The sequence below is a fragment of the Eleutherodactylus coqui genome, chromosome 7 (genome assembly GCF_035609145.1).
Source record: "Eleutherodactylus coqui strain aEleCoq1 chromosome 7, aEleCoq1.hap1, whole genome shotgun sequence".
Taxonomy (NCBI): domain Eukaryota; kingdom Metazoa; phylum Chordata; class Amphibia; order Anura; family Eleutherodactylidae; genus Eleutherodactylus; species Eleutherodactylus coqui.
Genome location: NC_089843.1, coordinates 227,702,671 through 227,723,363, shown reverse-complemented (window position 1 = coordinate 227,723,363; position 20,693 = coordinate 227,702,671). Strand labels below are relative to the sequence as shown.

Here is a 20,693-nt window from a genome sequence, read left to right as displayed (position 1 = left end):
TTATAGTGTTTTATGCTATTTAACAAGTTGAGACTTAAAGTTTAGCAAAATTTATTTTATAGGTGTTGAACCGACTGACTTTCGCATCAACGCTTTCCCATTTGCGGAGGTTGAACTCCCCTATTGGTAGAGATGGTAAACTTGCCAAGCCCAGGCAGTTGCATAACACACTATGGGGTATGGTGTGTCCTGCTGAGACTCCGGAGGTAAGGTCCACTGGGCAAACAAATGTTTGAATTACTTAAATTAGTTGGCAGTATTGATCTAGGTGTCCCCTATTTTGTACCTTTTTAAAGGAGTTGCACTAAAACGCACTTATCACCTATGCCTAGGATAGGTGATAAAAGTCTGATCAGTGGGGGTCTCACTACTGAGACCCCTAGGACAGGAGCCCTGTGTCCCTCTCTCCTCGTCACCTCTGGCTCTTTGCACTCACACGTCAGATTGAATGGAACGGTAGCCGAGCATGTGCGGCCGCTGCTTCATTCATTTCAATAGGGTTGATGAAAGATGAGCCCGGCGTGAGGGTTAGGGAGGACATGGGACGCCATATGACTAAGACTATGTTGGACTGCACTAGGAGGACTCTCATCCTCTGCTTTGTATTGCCCACACAAACCTCCTTGATCCATGGTGCCATATTTTTGCACTGCGGATTTTGGTGCAGATCCACAGTAGATTTCAACCTTTCCATTGGAGTGAAGTCGGCTGCAGATCAGCGTCAAATCCCAGCGGTGCTGATTTTGAGGCATTTTGGGCTTCTAACCTTCACTAATCTTGCAATGTGTGGACATACACTAAGAACTCGTATCAGTTGTGTGTGTTGGTTCTCAGCAGGTCTACTTCAAAATGTATACTATTTTATTGTACACTTTTCGGGACTCTTCATTAGAACATGATGCAACCTGCATGTGAAGTAGTCATATTCAGTGGGGCTCATCTGAGGCAGATTTTTTATTTTTTTTAATTGGATTCCACATCCAGAATGAACAAGTCAAGGGGTTTTCTGCCACAACATGAATTTTAAATGGTAAAATCCATGCTGTACGAACGATGGTACAGATTCCCATAGACGTCAATGAGATGGAAGAGTGATGCTGATTTTGGTGTGCAATCTATGCAACAAAACAAAGGGAAAAAAACCTCAGTGGGGCCCAAAGCCGACTTCACACAGGTGTAGATGTGTGCGCAGGATTTGCAGGCGCAATGCATGGAGAATAGCACTCACTGACTTCAATGGGTTCGTTCACATTTTCGTGAGTTGTGCGCGCAGTTCGGTCACACAAAAAACAAGGATGGCATAGAAGTCAACAGAGATGCACAAATGCACGCGCAATATGCAAGGAGATGGGTGAAACGCTGCGTAATTACACAGGAAAAACACATCTGGAACTCATTAAGACAAAGTAGCCATATCAGTCGGTGCGTTTGTTTGCCGCACGCAAATAAACATGCCTTGTGAGCGCAAAAAGTACAATAAAATCCGCTGATGCGTGCACAAGAGCAATGTTTACTTATTACTATGTGTATGCCATGCTGTGGCCTACTTTGAAGTCGATGCTCTGGCGTACGTACAGGGGGTGTTTTCACACCCGGTCCCAGGAGCCCTAGGGGGCCCATAAAGTCCCTCTTCCCTTATATTGCAAACCAATACTATCAATGAAGCTTTATAGTTGGGGACCCAGTTCTAGAATTTGCCCAGGGGCCCAGCAGCTTCAAGTTACACCTCTGAGTGGTAGCCATATCGGACCCAACGCACCAGTAGCCAAAAGTATGTCATATTATTAGGAATTTAAAATAATCTGCTTGATGATGTTAAAGAAGTTGGATCGTCAGTAACTTAGTGAACACGTCTTTGAAAATAAACTTGACAGTCAGATTAAAAATGTCCATTATTTACATCGGTCATATTGGTAAATTAGACTGAGGAGTAAAAAATCTTACAGCTATTGAGCCGTGACAGCAGCCTTTATTCATGTATTAACAATTAGTGAGTGTTCTACTTGTAAGGATGGCACTACTTGTGATTTCACAGGGTCACGCTGTAGGACTTGTGAAGAACTTGGCTCTGATGGCCTATATTTCTGTTGGATCCCAGCCTTCTCCAATTTTGGAGTTCTTGGAAGAATGGAGTATGGAAAATCTTGAGGAAATATCCCCAGCAGCCATTGCAGAGTAAGTGTGTGACAGTACTCGGTACTCTGGGTCCGTTTCCTTGGATAGCCCCGCTTACTGTCCAGAGCCGTCAGACCTGTCACAATGCCGTGTGCTGTATATAAAGGAGAACCTCTGTGCTCCCTTTAAATGCAAGAATGGTGACAGTGACCATAGAAGTATATTTAGAAGGAACTACTTTTAGGCCTTATTCACACGAGCGTTTAATCGCGACTATTTTGCCGCAATAAAATGTCGTCCGAAAATCGCGACCATCTGAAGCATTGGATTCCAATGCATTCGTTCATATGGACGACGTTCAGCCGCATCAAAACATCACGGCCGCGATAATAGGACATTGCGGCTGGAAAAAATATGTCTTACACCATCTTTTGGCCGCAATCATCTGGCAGCTCCCATAGGCTTCTAAAGCATGTCAGCTGCCTCTATTACGCCAATGGAAGGATTTTAGATTATTCCTGCCAGCTGAAGGAATTCTGGGCTGCGGCATATATATGCCGCCTCCGGCAGTGTGACTATATGAGAAAATGTGAGATTTAGCTGCGAATTGGCCACAAATTTTTCTTGCTCATGCATTTTCGTCTAATGCGGCTGGCGAAAAATGCGTCGCCAGTGTTAATGAAACCTTAAGAATAATTTTTAAAAGGGGTAAAATCCTTCTGGGAGTCAATTTTTGTATTGAAAACTTTTTTTTTTTACTTTAATTTAGTGCCACAAAAATCTTTGTTAATGGCTGCTGGGTTGGAATACATAAGGATCCAGAACAGCTGATGAACACTCTGCGGAAACTGCGGCGTCAAATGGACATTATTGTTTCTGAGGTATTTAAAGATTTTCTAATATACAATTTCCAATTTTTCTACACAGCTGTAAAGTTATGTTATATATTGTAACAAAGTACGGTGTAGACAGGTGTAGGGCGAGCACACAGGAGCGTAATAGAATAGCGTGTTACATGGTGAATGGAGTCAGTAAATGTAGATGGATTTTCATTGATCCATTCACACTTGCGTTTGTATATTGCGTATAATACTTGCGTAAAACCGAATACAGCATGTTCTATTATACCACGTATTACACGCCATACAGCCCTATTCTCCATAGGCGCGTAATAAATGCTGTACATTAAATGAATTAAACTTTTATGGACGTGCGATGCTAATATGTTTTTCCTTTTTTAGGTTTTTTTTTTATTTGAAATATGGGAAAAAATGTTTAACTTTTTTTTTATTTTTTTTATTTATTTATTTATTTATTTTTTTCTTTTACACATTTTTATTTCTTTTTTTTTTTTTTTATTCCCTCTTAGTGATTAGAGCTTGCAAGCGATAGTATTCCATTATACCACGATCTGACAAGCAGTCTATAAAGCGATCCCACAGGCATGGCTTTATAGGCAATCTGCATTGGTAGGCCTGGAAGCTTTCAGAAGGCCTCCGGCTGCTATGGCAACCGAACGCCACCGTGGGTGGGTGGTTTTGGGACACCTGAACTCTGACCCGGGCATTTAAATGCCGCTGTCAGAATTGACTTCAGCATTTAAAGGGGTAACAGCTCTTGTGGATGGGTGTCAGCTGTGAAAGATGGCTGACATCCGCACTGTATGGAGCGGGATCGACCCATGATCCTGCTTCATACAAATCCCGAACCTCCATGATGTAAAACTGTATTTCATGGAGCGTTAAGCGATTAAAGAGACACTTGTGTTGAAAGACCCTTATAACCTAAAGTAATGAAGGAATAGTAGGACGCGGGGTTCAAATGTGTAACTTTATACACTTCCACTGTCTCCTTTCGGCTGTCTTCTGATGTAGGGAGCACCATTTCTCTGTGTTCTGGGCATGCTCAGTCTGCAGGGAGCAGCCGGTATGCAGGCGCCCAGCAGGAGGGAGGGCAAGTACAGAAGTTACTCGGCATCCTACCTACTGTTGACTAATTTCAGTCCTGTGGGTCATCCGAGGTGACAGACAGCTCTTTGTAACAAATGATTGTACAGAACTTGTAGATTTAAATTTGCCCCAAAGAGATAGAATTCTCCGTATAACGCTTACAATCTTCAGGTGTCGATGATCAGAGATATAAGAGAGCGGGAAATAAGGATCTACACCGATGCTGGCCGGATCTGCAGGCCGCTGCTCATAGTGGAGAAGCAGAAGCTGCTGCTAAAAAGGAGACATATTGACCAGCTGAAAGAGAGGGAATACAATAATTACAGGTAAGAACTTGGGGGGGGGGGGTCGTTGTTTTTTCCTTCTCTTTAGGACAATTCTCATTTTTTTTTTCTGCAGATCGTTTTGAGCTTTGTCACAATAAATATTTGAGTGCAGCTGTTGAAGTCTTGGGGTAGTTTCACACGGCAGAAAACTGCGGCAATATCAAACTTTGCTCATGAGATGGCTGAGCGTCAGCGATGCTTTCTCTTTGAAAAACCTCGCTGCTGTTTGTGTTTTTGTCGCGATGGACAATAGGAGTTACTAATTTTGAAAATGCATCGCACAAAAATCATCAAGTTTGTGAATTGCAATGCGATAAAACGAAGTCTCCATAGGGAAACCTGGGTGTTTTTTGGGGGTTTTTTTTGCAAGATAGTGCGATTTACAAATCTCGCAACATCGCATGAGTGAAAACATCACAAATGTGAAGGAGACCATTGAACAGCATGGGTTTCATAATTCTGCATTTTCACCCACTCTTGCATCATGCCATCTTTATTGCCCGCATGACACCGGCTAACCTGTATAATTTTCTCTGTTTCAGTTGGCAGGACCTCGTGGCTAGTGGTGTTGTGGAATATATCGATACCCTTGAAGAGGAGACTGTTATGCTTGCAATGACACCCGATGACTTGCAAGAAAAGGGTGTGGCGTATTGTTCCACCTATACCCACTGTGAAATTCACCCTTCTATGATCCTAGGAGTCTGTGCGTCAATTATACCGTTCCCCGATCATAACCAGGTACAACATGGTTTAATATGTTCTATATGTACATATTCAGTCTTCACTGTCCTCAATCCTGTCCAGGCAGCTAGATCAAAATAAACCTTTATTATGGAGTGTGTAACACTCTTTAACCCTTTCCAATCCAGTGTTGGTCCTCGTCTGACTTTGAGATTTCCCTGCATAGCTCCCATGTCTGACTGGCTCCGACACATGTTTCTAACACGTCAGACCTTTCTCCTGCATACTGTTTTATACGTAATAACTCATTTCATTCTCAAAAAAATGCTAATAAAATCATCCTGACGGGAAATTTTTTGTTTTTATTTTTACTTTTTTTGGGCATTTCTTGGAATTGCTCAACACAATGCACTTTCTCAACCAAAATAAAAGCTGGGGAGCGTTCGGGAGGCAGGGAAATTGGATTGGGAAGGGTTAAAGGGAGCAAGAATCTGTTGAAAATGCCATTGTTATATAAACGGCACCAAGAAGTTCCTGTGATGTACACTGTATAGGATTGGTGCTGCGGGCTGAACCTCCAGTCCCAACTCCTCACTTGAACATGCAGTATAGCATCCAGATTTCAACTGACTAGGTGGCTTACCTCCTGGTGCCGTAAGCTTACTGACGCACTTGTACTGTATTTCTCCGCAGTCACCTAGGAATACATATCAGTCTGCTATGGGTAAACAAGCCATGGGGGTCTACATCACAAATTTCCATGTTAGAATGGATACACTGGCTCATGTATTATATTATCCTCAAAAACCGTTGGTGACCACACGATCAATGGAGTACTTGCGATTCAGAGAGTTGCCTGCTGGTAAGTTACTAGATGATACTTTTAGATTGTACCTTGAGAAATATGTTTATTTTGGGGGAAATCCTATTGAGGACGAGGGCTTTAGGGGTGAAATGCTTGCAGTATAGTATTTTTATATTCATGTTGATCCACGCGGTCATGTCCGATATAGGGTAGATGCTATATTTTAGGGTGTGTTAGTAAACCGATGGATAGATCTCCCCCCTTCCCCCTCAATATTCTGATCAATGGGATCAGAATAGATAAAACAAGTCCATTATGAGACTTGGTAAGGTAATAGAAAGCACCTGCAGCTGAGAGGTAACATTCCCGCCGTTGTATCAAGGGACCTTTCCATGTGGAGCATTTCCATAAAATGAGAATTTGGCTTCTACCTTATGGACACTTCTGCCTTTTTCTGGATCAACATTGCAGAGTGATAGGCTGAACTGGATGGCCATGGGTCTGTCTCTCCCCCAGTCTTACACACTATGTAATTATGCTGTTGTCTCTACTTTTGACTCCTAAATTCTCCTTTCTTTCCTGTTGATTCTTTCGGTCAGTACAATGCATCATGTTGTGTGTTTTAACCTCAGGGATTAATTCCATTGTGGCTATTGCCTCGTATACTGGATACAACCAGGAAGATTCCGTCATCATGAACCGCTCCGCTGTGGATAGAGGCTTTTTTCGGTATGGTCTTTATAAATGTTGGTGCCCTCAAATTCATTTTAAAGGGATTCTGTTATCAGATATTTCGATCTTAAGCTGCCACCGTAGTGGTTTGGGGCATATTTAACAAACACTGGATATAAGTTTTCCTGTTAACGCCCATTTATACTCAAAGATAATCCTTCAAAACATAGGTTTTGAGCGATTGTTCTGCATAAAATGCTAATGGACACTAATGCCCATTAGCAGTTTATCACCTTCATTTGCATGTAAAGGAGTCTCAGGGACCTATATGCAAAGGTTGTCTGTTCTCTGCATTTAGCTCCTTCGTTCTGTGGGACTGCTAGCTAAATACAATGTAATCAGCTTCCGTGGAGAATACAGCAGCATGGACAGCAAACAGCATTCTGTTCGTGTTATCTTCTCTCCAATGGATTTTATGCTAGCCTAAAAATCATCGTTCAGCCAAAGAGTAAAAGATAGGAGTACAATTATTGCTAAAACGATAGCTTTTGAGCGAATTTTGAACGATAATCGTTGCGTGTAAATGAACCTATAGTCTACTAGCGTTTACACACTTATTTCTTTGCACATTGTATGCAAATTGACCTCGAGTCACAGAGGGGGGCACTGGAGCCCCAGAGTAATGCCATCCTCTATGCATGCCCCCTGCCACAAAGGTCAGCGTGAGCTGTTACGAAAACCTGCGCTTATGCTTGGTAGTTGCTAAAGATGGGAAAATCTGATAATTGAATCCCTGTTTAAGGGTTGAAAACTTTCTAAGTACTATAAACTATTTAGTGTGCGGTGTGGGCAGAAAAGTGCGTCCTGAAGTCTAAGCTAGCTGCTTTTTTTTTTGTCTAGTCCATTAAAACTAGTTATTTGTATAGTGCCAACTTATTCCATAGCGCTTTTCAGGTAATTTTTTTATTATCCATTTTGCCGACCTTGGAGGGATGAAACAACCTTGAGCCGGCTACCTGAACCACGCGGGAATTGAACTTGCAGTCTTCAGGTTGTGAGCGAGAGCTTAGGACTGCATACTGCTGTCTTAACAGTCTGCATCACACAATCTTCATGATCGTCGTGCTGTAAGGCAGCTGAAGGCTCATAGAAGCACTGTGTGGTGGGGAATACATTGAGTTTTAATTCAGTTTTTAGTTCTCCCAGTGTCTTACAGCCGGGGAGCAGCTCTAGGGTGGTGCAGAGGGTACAGCTCTAGGGTGGTGCAGAGGTAGCGGGTACAGTAGTGATGAATGCTACCAGCTACCTTGGAGCGTAGTTGTTCCTCTTGTAACAGCTGTTGACAAGGTCTTCCAAGTTAGACCTAACCAGGACTGAAGACTTCGGTGTCCTGGAAAACCTCACCTGCAAGTATTATGCTAGAGAGATTTAAAAAAATACCAAAGCAGTTGCTTTGAATGAAGCCTGAGTAGTAGAGCTATGCGATGTGGTTGTACCGGACCCTAACCGGGCCACCATCTCCTCCATTGGGCTCGTAGTTTGTAAACCCCTGCATGTTGAGCAGTTCAGTGTTTGGTATAGTATTCCTATAGCATTGGCAATGACTAAATATTTGTTTGCAGGTCTGTTTTCTATCGCTCCTACAAAGAGCAAGAGTCCAAAAAAGGGTTCGACCAAGAAGAAGTTTTTGAGAAACCAAATCATAAGACGTGCCAGGGTAAGGAAACAAATGCAGTCCTTTTTAATTGATCTCCATTTATTAGACTTGTTACATTAAATCATTTCTGTTGGAGTTTGAAGAATACAGTATGTACATTTGGACCAGCTTTTTTCTTCTAATAATGCCTACATTACTAGTGGCCCATCTGACCAAAGTCAGACGAAAAGTAATAATATACGGCCTCCCATAAGAACACAAAGAACCCAAAGAGAAATGTCTGAAAGCCAACATAAAAAGATCAATATCTTTCTTAGCTCAAACTAAGGCTGGGTTCTGCATGTGGGTTCGCGCAGTGGGATCTGGCTGTGAGCCCGGCCGCCGACCCCTGCGTACCTGCTATTCCTGCACTGTAGGTGACGGCAGAGGCTCATAGTCATGCACAGTTCAGATTTTTATTTCTCTAAAAATTTGTATTTTCCGCACTGTCACTAGGCGATAATGTGGGTACCTGCAGCATATCCGCATGCCAACAGTAAAATAGAACAGGCTGCCATTCTTTTTTTCTCCCCCTCTGCTTGCGGAATATGCAATTCGTTTCTGTGAGTTTGAAGGAAAGTGTTTTTAGGGGATTTTTTGTGTTATTTTTTTTTTTTGGTTGTTTACATAACTTTTAAGTGCACGCCATTTGCTGCGTATCCTCTGTGTGGACGCCGACCGCGGATTCCAAAATAGAAATGCGTTTGTGTGAGACTAGCCTAAATAAGACAAAGTGGTTGTGACTCAGAGATAACACCATCACACATGGACAAATATGCATAAAACCCCTTGTCGAAACCTACATCTAGTTTACCCCAGGCATTCGCTTCCCCCATAGAAACCCCCCTTGGGTTTCCAGTAAAATAATATTGATGACCTATCATCAGGATAGGTCATCAATAGTTGATTGGTTGGGGTCCACCGCTCAGGACCCTAACCGATCCGCTGAGCAATGTATTTGCAGCGGAAGTCTCTGCGCCAACCTCAGTGTAGTGACCGGCTCTTGTAACTGCAGGCACGGCTCCCATTGATTTCACAGAGGTCGGCTTTTGCCTCGACATCTGTGTTGATCTCTTCTTACTTCTAATCAGTGTACTTTTAGTAGAGGGCATCGCAGTCTGTTACCGGGGCCGTATTCACAACTGATATGCAAATGCACCGCCTTGAGTCAGAAGTGGTACCCTTGCAGCTCCGAGTCCGCATGTCCCTTTTAAAACCCGGCTATTGTTGGGCGATAGTCTGTGGGGCACTTATGCGCCCTGCAGTTGTCCATTCTGTGAAGGGGCTTTAAATCAGTTGGTCAGAATTGAGATCACATGACGTGCGTTTGAGACAGAAAGAAATAACTAACTCAATGCTAGCTGATTTATATATACTCGGGGGTAGTTGCATAATGAGATAGAAAAAATGTCACCAGGGTGGCCCTGCAGATGGTTCCTATAAACTTGCTGGAGCAATAAAAACATTTGGGCCATAAGAGGCTGCGCTGATTACACTTGTGTTCACATTTAAAGCACTAAAGTTAACCTTTTCTTTCTAATTGATGAAATGTATTAAACTGTTTGCATTCCTGGCTGTTCTGTCATTTTGATTTGCTCCCCTCCTAGGCATGAGGCACGCCATCTATGACAAGTTGGATGATGATGGCTTGATCGCCCCGGGTGTTAGAGTTTCCGGAGATGATGTAATCATTGGTAAAACAGTGACCCTGCCGGAGAATGACGATGAGCTAGACAGCACCAACCGACGATGCACAAAGAGGGATTGTAGCACGTTCCTGCGTACCAGTGAAACCGGCATTGTGGATCAGGTCATGGTGACGCTCAATCAGGAAGGATACAAGTTCTGCAAAATCAGAGTAAGAGCGATACTGACTGTTTATATTATATCTGCCTAGCGCTTAATCTTAAGGTGAATAACTGGAACTCCATGCTAATCGTGGTACAACGCCTCCATTGATTTCAATAGAAAAAAGCAGGTAGCAGCATCCTTTGGTGCAAAGAATCAAAGTGTGTTTATTTTCCCATAAACAGAAAATACAGCGACGTTTCAACCAACGATTTGGTCTTTATCAAGCCTCCATTGATTTCAGTGGAGCTTCGCAGACCTGAGGTCGAACGCGGCATCAGATTTTCAAGCGCTTTCCGTTTTTGCATTTTAAGGCACCTAATCATTCACCACAGTGATGGGCCGCAATAAACGCTGTCAGATGCTGTACGCTGCTTTCAAAAATGCAGCTCGAAATCGCGGTAGAATGCCTCAAAATTTGAACAGTGTTTTGTGAATGCATGTGTGAGAGCGGCCTTAATTTTGCCCAAAATTAGCCCCATTAGACCCCCACCTCCACATTAATATACACTGAATTGCCACTTTATTAAAGACTCCCATCTAACAACGTGTTGGACCTCCTTCAGTGCCATCGAGAATTGTGGCATCCATCACAATGGTTGACATCCCCCTGCAAGCAAATAGGGTTTTGTTGTTTTGTTTTGTTTTTTGAACATTTCATTCAATTTTTATTGAAAAAGGCTTTTCATTGTAGCTACAGAAATGCTAAATAACAAAACCTCCATGAGTCACAGCGGAGCTTCTTGCATAGAGATTAAAATGTAAAACTTAAATAGAATTAGAAACTTTTGGATCAAGTCATCGGTCTGCAGAGGGGGCTTTTATATGTACCGGAATACTCCACAAGACACCGGAATATAACGTTTGAAATCCGCACCATAATCCGCACGTGTAAACGCACATTTTGAGGTGCAGTTGCTGACAGAATGAAGCCATTTTTAAATCCACGGTAAAATACATGTCAAACATGCAGATTTTGGTGCAACGTCTTGTGAAATATTCTGGTTTGTGAGAGAGCCCCACTGAGGACCCTTTCACACGGGCCGATAATCGTTCAGATTCTGTCATCCAGCGAGAATGAACTATTATCGATCAGTGTAAACGCTGCACCGACTGAACCACCAACGGCAGTTTGCTGCTTCGCCGTCATTCTGTATGCAGCAAACTCAACGACGGATCAGCCCATCTGATCACTAAGAGGGCGCTAAGGGACAATCCTGATAATTGGTAGGAATCGTAGTGCCTGCAGTTCTCTAATCCTAAAAATGTTGGCTGGCGTTTTACCTTGTTTAGCAAAAAAATAAAATAAAGATTAAAATGTAAAATTTGTCTACGTTTTTGGAAAAATCAAGATTTTCGCTTTAGACCCGATTGCCCCGCCTTAATGGCTAGTATTTATTGTGTTATCAAACTGGTCTGTTTGTTTATTTAGTGCAGAGTGTGTGTATATGTGTGTGTGTATGTGTGTGTGTATGTATGTGTGTATATATGTATATATGTGTGTATATATATATATATATATATATATATAATATATATATATATATATTTTGGTCATCAGATGCAGGTTTATAGAACAGATATTTTATAAGTAACCTCTCACATTAAGATTCAGTCCCTTCTGCAGGCATCGTGTCATAGAGAAAGAGGAGCGGATTGGAATATATGGGGAGACTTATACAACTGTCTAAAATGAAAACTCTTGTCTGTTGCCCACAGCAACAAATCGCACAGCAGTTTTCATTTTGCAAAGGCAGAATTTGATATGAAAGCTGAGCTGTGATTGGTTGCCGATTTTCATTCAAGACCGGTTTTATAACTGTCTCCATAGCTTTACAGGGAAAGATTCAGTGTGACTTTTATGTTCATTTCAACCTCTGTACATTCTGAACTGAACAGTCCAGTGGGCGGAGACATCAGGGATATGAGCATGCATACAGCAATGGTTTGCACAATCTAAGCTTAGAGGTCCAGTGGGTGGAGCCTTCAGTGATTGCTAACCATTGCTGTATGCATGCTCATATCCCTGATGGCCCCACCCACTGGACCTCTAAGTTCAGATTGTGCAGAGAGATAAAATTCAAATTCTACTGGATCTTTCCTTATGACACTATATATAATCTTCTCAGCTTCTCCTGTTCTAACATGTTCTGCAGATTGGACACTATGTTCGAGCCACAGATTCCCTCTAATGTATTTTACATTTCTCTTACCCTAGGTCCGCTCCGTTAGAATTCCTCAAATTGGAGACAAGTTTGCTAGTCGTCATGGGCAGAAAGGAACCTGTGGAATTCAGTACAGACAGGAGGTATTTGTAGTCCTATGGGTGGGGTGTTTGCATGTATTTAAGATGGTTTGTGAATGTATAGTTTCTTAGATTTGCATTGTCCTGGAGACTCTAGCATTTCATCTCTTTGGTAGCAGAAAAAGGCCATTTAGGTCGGCTTCACACTGGTGTGAGTGATATCGGGCTGTGTTTTACCGTCCGGTATCGCCCTTGCAAGCCATGGGAAACCCACATGGAAACAGCCTCACATCACTGCGGGGATGAAGGAATCTCCCGTCACAGCCGCGGCAGAAGATTGCAGAGTTCTCCCATTGTTTTCAGTGGGGCCAGGACTCCCATTATTCAGATATCTGCTAGGCCGATTGTATATAGAGCCAGAAGCAGACGAGTCCATATACTTTGCAACGCCCTGAGTGGGTATTGCAGGCATTGAATCCGATGAGAACTGTGCCTGCAGATACCAACGCAGATCACTCCAAAGTGTATGGACCGGTCTGCTTCTGTCTTTATGTACACTAATGGCAACCTTGCGAACAGCTGATTGTCAGGGATCCTCAGCGACAGACGCCCACCAATCAACTATACTGAGACTTGGTCATCAGTAGTTCAGACACTGACAACTTCTTTAAGACATATTGCTTATTAATTTAAATTTTTTTACTCTTAGGACATGCCCTTTACTTGTGAGGGTATTACACCAGATATCATCATCAATCCTCATGCCATCCCTTCTCGTATGACTATTGGTCATTTGATTGAATGTCTTCAAGGGAAGGTAACGCACAATCTTGCCGTATCTTTGCCAAATATAATGTTTTACTTGTGGTTTTTAATTATTTAACTTTAATCCTAGGTATCGGCAAACAAAGGTGAAATCGGTGATGCAACTCCTTTTAATGATGCAGTCAACGTGCAAAAGATTTCAAATTTACTATCAGATTACGGATATCATCTTAGAGGAAATGAGGTGAACTACCATCTTATTGTGTCCTACAGATGAGTCGTGACTTGATTATGACTTCAGTTCTTAAATATTGTGTTCTGTGGCAGAAGCTTTACTGACACTTAAATAGAAAGTGACTTTCTTGGCGTTATGTAAGGTATCTGCCATAGGAGAATAAACCATTTAGTTTTAACCTGCCAGATTTTACATTGGAAATTCTACTGGGGGAGAGAGTGGTTGTATTAAAGAGTGTCAGCTGGAACATGCAGTCCAATCTGCAGGCGGCATGTTATAGAGCCGGAGTAGCTGGTCAGACTGCTATATAGTTTTATTGGGAACGATTAAGTAGAACTTGTATTTTATTCACTTAAACCTATGCTCCTTCTGAGCTGAAGAGTCCAGTGGGCGGGACTATCAGTTATTGACAACTGACCCTATAATGTACAGTCATATACAGCTATCAATCATTGATACAAAATCTTTTCTTATAGTATAGGTAGCACAAATCCCCGTTGAACAAGACGGATGCCGTGTGCGGTTGTAGACCTCTGCCTCAAAATCTCATAGTAGAAAATTCCAAAAAAGCATACGGACTCTTGGAATAGGATGCATATAAAAAAATTAGTTTCAGTTCACTTGATCATAAAAAGGGTTCCCTATGCAAATAGATGTGTAGTGTTCAAAACGTAGGCAAGGAAGTAGTGACGTTTCGGACTGTAGCATTATAGGACGTAACCTTCTTCCTTCGGTCGCATGAATGTTTTCACTTGTTGTTCCACACGGGTTTAATCTGTGGAGTCATACATTACTCTACAATACATAGTTATATTCAATATTACCAGAGTGCTCGGTCAATCAGAAATAATAACAGCCAGTATTGAGGCTGGGGCATAAATCGTATCCTGTATAACAGACTACGTACTGAGACATGGAAGAGGAGAAATATTCGCCACCAGGGTCGAGAGAGTGACAGGAAGCTTAGAGCGAGGAAGACAAGCAGTCCATGACAGGAGGAGCAAAATGATAAAGATGTTGGAGTAAGTGAGGTAGGAGGAACACTGGGCCAATATAATGATATATATACTATATAGTATACTATAGGGTATACTAATAGATCATAGACTGAACATGAGTCAACAATGTGATGCAGCTGCCAAAAAGGCAAACACAATTCTGGGATGTATTAAGAGAAGCATAGACTCTAGATCACGTGAGGTAATTATCCCCCTCTACTCTTCCTTAGTCAGACCTCATCTTGAATACTGTGTCCAGTTCTGGGCACCCTACTTTAAAAAAGACATAGAAAAACTGCAGCAAGCTCAGTGAAGAGGTACCAAGATGGTGAGCAGTCTGCAAATCATGTCCTATGAGGAACGGTTAAAGGATCTGGGAATGTTTAGCTTGCAGAAGAGAAGGCTGAGAGGAGACCTAATAGCCATCTACAAATATCTGAGGGGCTGTCACACTGCAGATGGATCATTTGCACAAGGAAAGACTAGAAGCAATGGGATGAAACTGAAAGGGAGGAGACACAAATTAGATATTTAGAAAAAAAACTTTCTGACAGTGAGGGTGATCAATGAGTGGAACAGGTTACCACGGGAGGTGGCGAGTTCTCCTTCAATGGAAGTGTTCAAACAAAGGCTGGACAAATATCTGCCTGGAATTGTCAATCACTGATAGCCCCGCCCATTGGACTCTTCAGCTCAGAATGAGCAGAGGTTTAAGTGAATAAAATGCAAGTTCTACTTAATCGTTCCCAATAAAACGTTATATCAGTCTGATCAGCTTCTCCAGCTCTGACATGATGCCTGCAGGTTCCAGCTGACAGATTCCCTTTCATTTTCACAAAATTTCGCTGAAATATTGAAGATGGGAAGAACAGCAAAATATGAGCTGATCGTGAAAGAGTTAATTGTGGGGTATGCGTTTCGTTTTTTGTTTTTTTTTCTTGTAATGGCTAAAAGTGACTATTTCCAAGTTAATGTGTTAAAATGTCAGTGACTACATTTCTGCTCTCCTTCTATAGGTTTTATACAATGGATTCACAGGCCGTAAAATCACATCACAGATCTTCATTGGACCTACTTATTATCAGAGGTTAAAGCACATGGTGGATGATAAGATTCATTCCCGGGCGAGAGGCCCCATTCAGATTCTGAACAGACAGCCTATGGAGGGAAGATCGCGGTAAGTAGTGTGCTGTAAATCAACCAAAAGAAAAGGATGGGCAGTCGGACCAGATTTGTAGCTTCCATGTATGGAAATTAAACATGTGACCTCCGAGTTAAACATAAAATCAAGTCGGCAAGTTTTCCATCGATCAGTTTTCAGTGAGAAACTTCTGTGTGAACTGGGCGACTTCAATCTAGACATCAATCTTAGGCTAGCTTGCATGCAGCGCTTTTCCTTCCACCCAAAAGCTGGGCGAAAAGCAGAGGGACCCCATTATAGTCAGTAGGGTCCGTCCAGCGCTGTTCGATTCTGTCCAGAGACAGAGCCATTCAGCCGCGGGGATTCCCCTGTTCTGTTCTCTGAAAGTAAGCAGTTAAGCTGAACCCCCGAGCGCAGATGTGAAAACGCCCTAAATCATTCAATAGATGCACACTTTTGTGTTTCAGTACTCCATTTGGCTCTAGCAGCACTTCTGAGTCTCCCTCGCCTCCCTTTTCTTTCTAGGGGCAGCATGAGTCCCCGCTCTCCTATACTTCTGTTCTGTCGTCTTATCTTTGCAGTCAAGTAATGCCCATCTCCAATAACAAATTAGAAGTGGATCCCCTCCCGGCCAGCACTTTTAGATGGCTTTTTCTGCACAAATACATAATTTTAGGTAAAGTGATTAGCACTTTTGCTAGTTATCACATTGTTGGCACAAGTTGTTTGAAAAGTTAAGGCCCTTTTACATGAAACAATTATCTTTCAAAAAAATTGTTCAAACGGGCGAAAATGAACAATCATCGTTCAGTGTAAACGCAGCAAATGATCGAATCATGAATGGTTTGCATTTTCATTAATTTGCTTTATACAGGTATAGAAACCATTGTTTTGTCATTCACTAATCGTTTGGTTTAAATACCGACAGTTCAGTTCTTCTCAGTCACTTATACAGTGAACGTGAATGACTGATTTCTCATTTGAACGAGCCAACGCTGTATCTGCCTGTATAAACGGGCTGCCCGAGCCAACTCTGATATTGTTCACTCATTCAAACGAGAAATCAGCAGGTCTAAACAGACCCAGGCCTCATGTCCACGGGCGTTCGGCTGCGGATTTGGCAGCAACAACCCTCCATAGCATGCTGTGGGAAAAATGATTTTTCATGCCCGCGAGCGGAAAGCAGTTGCTTTTTCTGCTCGCGGACGAAAAATCGCAGCGTGCGCCATTTTACTATGGTTCTCGCACAGATGGCTTCCTTTTGAAGTCAATGGAAGCCATCCGATCCGCAGGAAAAGCAGGGGTTTGAGAAAGAAAAATCTTCCCAGCGCAGTACAGAATTTTCAAGGCACAGACTGGCGCAGGGTCGCCGGGCACAGGCAGATTCTGTGCAGTATTCCCCATGCAGAGTCCATGCATGCCCGTGGACACGAGGCATTAGTCACCATTTAACAATCCCTCCTTCCACCTCATCGCTGCTCGCTTAGTTATGAACTGCTTTTAACAAACTTTATACTGATTTATTGAAAACTCCTTTAATAGCGATGGAGGTCTTCGATTTGGAGAAATGGAGCGCGACTGTCAGATTGCACACGGTGCTGCCCAGTTCCTTCGGGAGAGATTGTTTGAAGCTTCTGATCCATACCAAGTACACGTCTGCAATCTCTGTGGTTTGATGGCGATCGCAAACACCAGGACTCACACATATGAATGCAGAGGATGCAGAAACAAAACACAAGTAAGAAGCTCTAGATATGTTACAGTGTAGAAGCCCCCCGGTTGTTGAAGTGCAGCTGGGGGGGGGGGGGGGGGGCAGTATTGATGGAAATGATTATATGCTGCAAAAGCAGTTCTCTGGCTGCAGCAATCTCTGGTTATACTGTAATCCTGTTGGGCTTACGTTAGGCTGGGTTCCCATAGGTTGTATTATCGGCAGAAATCTCACGGTTTTGCTGCAGTGAAAAAGATTTCCGCCGAAAAAACGCAGCTTCAGAACTTTTGGCACTTAGTCGCGGGTTTTGGAGTGGCTTCGCATCATGCTTTTCTGTTGCAGCTGGCTTTTCCATAGAGGGGAGCGAGGCCGCAGCAGGAAAAAAAACAAAAAACATGCTGCATCCTGGGAATCCGCGCCATAGCGCTGGCTTTGCCGCAACAGATTCACCTCCCTATGGGGATGAGATTTTTGACAAATCTCGTCCACATGGCTGGCTAGTCCCGGGATTAGCGGCCACGGCTGGATTTGCCGCAGCGAATCTCTGCACAGAAATTCCGCTGAACCCAGCCTTATTTGTGGTCTACATTTTATTAAAATTTTCAAAAAAATAATACAAGTAAAAATGATAAGAATAGTATGAAACCGAGAAATATCGGTGTAAGAGCCAAGCTATATCATAAATAGATTATAGAATGAGATTATTGACTTGTAAGGGTGCATTTTAAACAAGATGATCTGATGGGCAACAGGTGCTCAACCGGTCGTCCCAATGATAATCGTTCCTGTGCTTTTACACAAACTATCATCACTCAGTGAATGGAGGCGGAACAGGCGGGGGATCGTTGCAGCCCACCTCTGTTCAGGCAGTCATTCAGCTGATCGGCGGCAGATCCCCACCAGTTATCTGTTGATGACCTGTCAGTCATCAATGGCATAAGTTAATGTCCCAGAATACCACTTTAAATCTTAACATCACAGTTGATATGGGAAATGGGATGATAGTTTCTGCAAGGGGTGGGATCCTTTCGAGACTTCAGCAGTTCCAGTTCTTGTGCCTCCAGTGCCAGGAGAGGAAATGGCTGGTGAGGTTTCTTTTATTTAATAGAAATTGAGAGTGACGCCCCAAGGTCCCTGGGCTCTCACTGAATTTAGATTTTACAGCATCTAGAATCTCCTGAGTTGAGAAGGGCTCATCTAAGGCAGCTCACACATGTGCTAGGCAAAACACCGCAATTTCGATAAGATGAGGAAACAATCGAGTGCATGCCCTTGAGGCCCCATTGAAATCAATGTGAGCGTTATGCCGGGAGACTAAGTGTGGAGGGTCATGGCAAGGGTTTTTCCACAGTTGATTTGAATACTTCTAATAACTGCTTACAGATGTACTCCTGAAAAGATATTTTTCCTATATCCGTTCCCTTCCAGAAGCTTTGTTGTAGTAGCAGCTACAAATAGGGACATTTTATAAGCGGCTTCAAGGTGACCCAGGCACTGTAGAAGCTGACGGAGCTCAAGAGGGCTCTGGTTTGACGCAGGTTCCGTACCCAGTATATCTCGGAGGACCTGTTTTAAGCCTTCTCATTGTGGGCTTATGGGTGGAATGATTCCTTAATTGCCTTTTTTTAACTTCACCTTTTAAAGAGTAGCCTTTCAGGATATGGTTTTTAAATGTCCAAACCTTAGATCCTAACTCGGGGATGGTAATGGAGAGAGACAAGGGAGCTGGTCCAGTCAAAGAGACCCATCGAGACAACCGGAGACTGGTCAAGACATGATGAATTAAAGCTTGTCAGTTCGACTAGAGATGAGTGTGGATAGTAAGAATAATCATGAATCCCCTGCATCCAGCACATGTACTCCTTGCAATACAGTTTTAAGAAGAGGAACTTGGCACACTGGGGTTACTAAATACCATATCTATGTTGTGTCCATGGCTAAATTTAAAGTCCCCTCCCAATATAAGGACATCTTCCACAAAAGGTGACAAGAAATGTAAGTGTCTCTGACAATTTGTTAGCTGGTTCCGGGAGACACGATTGTAAGGTTAAATCTTTCATTGTGGACTGGAATTTTCAGGAGTAGGTAGTGTGCCCCTGAATCCATCTGTACAGTCCAGTACCACATGTGACTGAAGGCAATGGGGACACCCTCTTAGACTTGGGGCAGGATGCATGAAAGTGTCTGTCACAGGAGAGCAGGAACATGGCCGGTTATGTAATACAGTGGGTTTCCTCTAGGTAAAGAGCAGAAATATGTTCCTTCTGGAGGCCGTAGAGTACGTTAGAGGGCTTCTTGGCCATGTTAAATCCCTTGATGTTGAGGGAGCAGACAGCAGTTTTTAAGGAATTTATGTTGGCAAAAAAGGAGTAGGGATGTTGGGCTGAGAAGGAGTGATGGGAAGGTGGGGGACAGGTTAGGGGGGACTTGCCAGGGAATGGGGGTCCCTGACATTTTGTGCTTATTGTAATGTTCTACTAAGTTCAAGAGACAAATCTTAAAACCGATTGAGGTTTTTTTTGTTGTTGTTTTTTTTTTATATTGGCATAAACAATAACCACTGATCATTATTCACTGGCTAGTGAGACCATAGTAGAAGAAGATTGAGGAGCTATGATCGAGGCTATTCTGTAGTTGGAGGCATTTCACAACTTTTTAGGTCTCCGTGACACTTGAAGAATTTTTAGCAAGACCTCTAAAACAACTAGACTATATAGGGGGTTCTAAATCCACAGAAGCAGTTGATAATTTCCCTGCATCATATTAACATAATTCCTCATCCTTTTCCTTCTTGAAGCCATTAAGAATTATAATTAACTGTTCGTGTCCGAGACCACCTTTACTTTTCATTATGCCAATATTGTGTTGAGTTGATGGTAATGTAATCTTCGTAGTATACAATGGTTTGCTTATAATAATGGTTTCTCTCCAATACAGATCTCCTTGGTTCGGATGCCGTACGCCTGTAAACTTCTTTTCCAAGAGTTGATGTCAATGAGCATCGCTCCTCGGATGATGGCAACATAGTAGATGTCTTCAAGTGAAGATGTACTATTTTAAAGGTCCGCTTGAATAAATGTCCACTTTGGGTCTCATTAAAGTGTTGAAGCGGTTTGTTTTCATCCTGTTGTGGAAGGCTTGGGACCTGCAAAGAAAGATCTGTGTTTAGTTTTCTAGTTCTTCATTTTTAATGTTCTATTTCCTTGAGGAGGTGAAGTATAATTATTACATATGATGGTCTTCCTCTCTGGGGGGGTACAGCGTTGGTCTTTGATTTAAATAAATGTCATTTTTTTAAATGAATGTTTCCATGTATGTTATTTGGTTGTTTCATTGACTGAGTTGGATTGAACAAAAGTTGTTTTATTAAAGTGAACCGGTCAGCACTATTAGGCCTCATGTCCACGGGGAAAATCAGGCCCGCTACGGATTCTCCATGGAGAATCTGCAGCGGGTCCCTCCTGCCCTGCGGACATGAGGCATTAAAATAACAATTACCTCTC

At 42.6% G+C, this 20,693-nt stretch overlaps 1 protein-coding gene across 1 annotated transcript in view; it reads left to right on the top strand.

Moving 5' to 3' along the window:
- Positions 1–20,489, top strand: part of POLR2B (RNA polymerase II subunit B) — a 32,465-nt gene extending 11,976 nt beyond the window's left edge. The window contains exons 11-25 of the mRNA XM_066574517.1: positions 63–206; positions 2,036–2,175; positions 2,885–2,996; positions 4,236–4,390; positions 4,933–5,131; positions 5,768–5,936; positions 6,512–6,608; positions 8,174–8,268; positions 9,855–10,105; positions 12,314–12,403; positions 13,050–13,157; positions 13,236–13,349; positions 15,355–15,515; positions 17,022–17,217; positions 20,128–20,489. Of these exons, the coding sequence (XP_066430614.1) occupies positions 63–206; positions 2,036–2,175; positions 2,885–2,996; positions 4,236–4,390; positions 4,933–5,131; positions 5,768–5,936; positions 6,512–6,608; positions 8,174–8,268; positions 9,855–10,105; positions 12,314–12,403; positions 13,050–13,157; positions 13,236–13,349; positions 15,355–15,515; positions 17,022–17,217; positions 20,128–20,217 (2,121 nt within the window). The 3' untranslated portion in view covers positions 20,218–20,489. The remainder of the gene's footprint in view (positions 1–62; positions 207–2,035; positions 2,176–2,884; positions 2,997–4,235; positions 4,391–4,932; positions 5,132–5,767; positions 5,937–6,511; positions 6,609–8,173; positions 8,269–9,854; positions 10,106–12,313; positions 12,404–13,049; positions 13,158–13,235; positions 13,350–15,354; positions 15,516–17,021; positions 17,218–20,127) is intronic.
- The last annotated feature ends 204 nt before the right edge of the window (positions 20,490–20,693 follow it).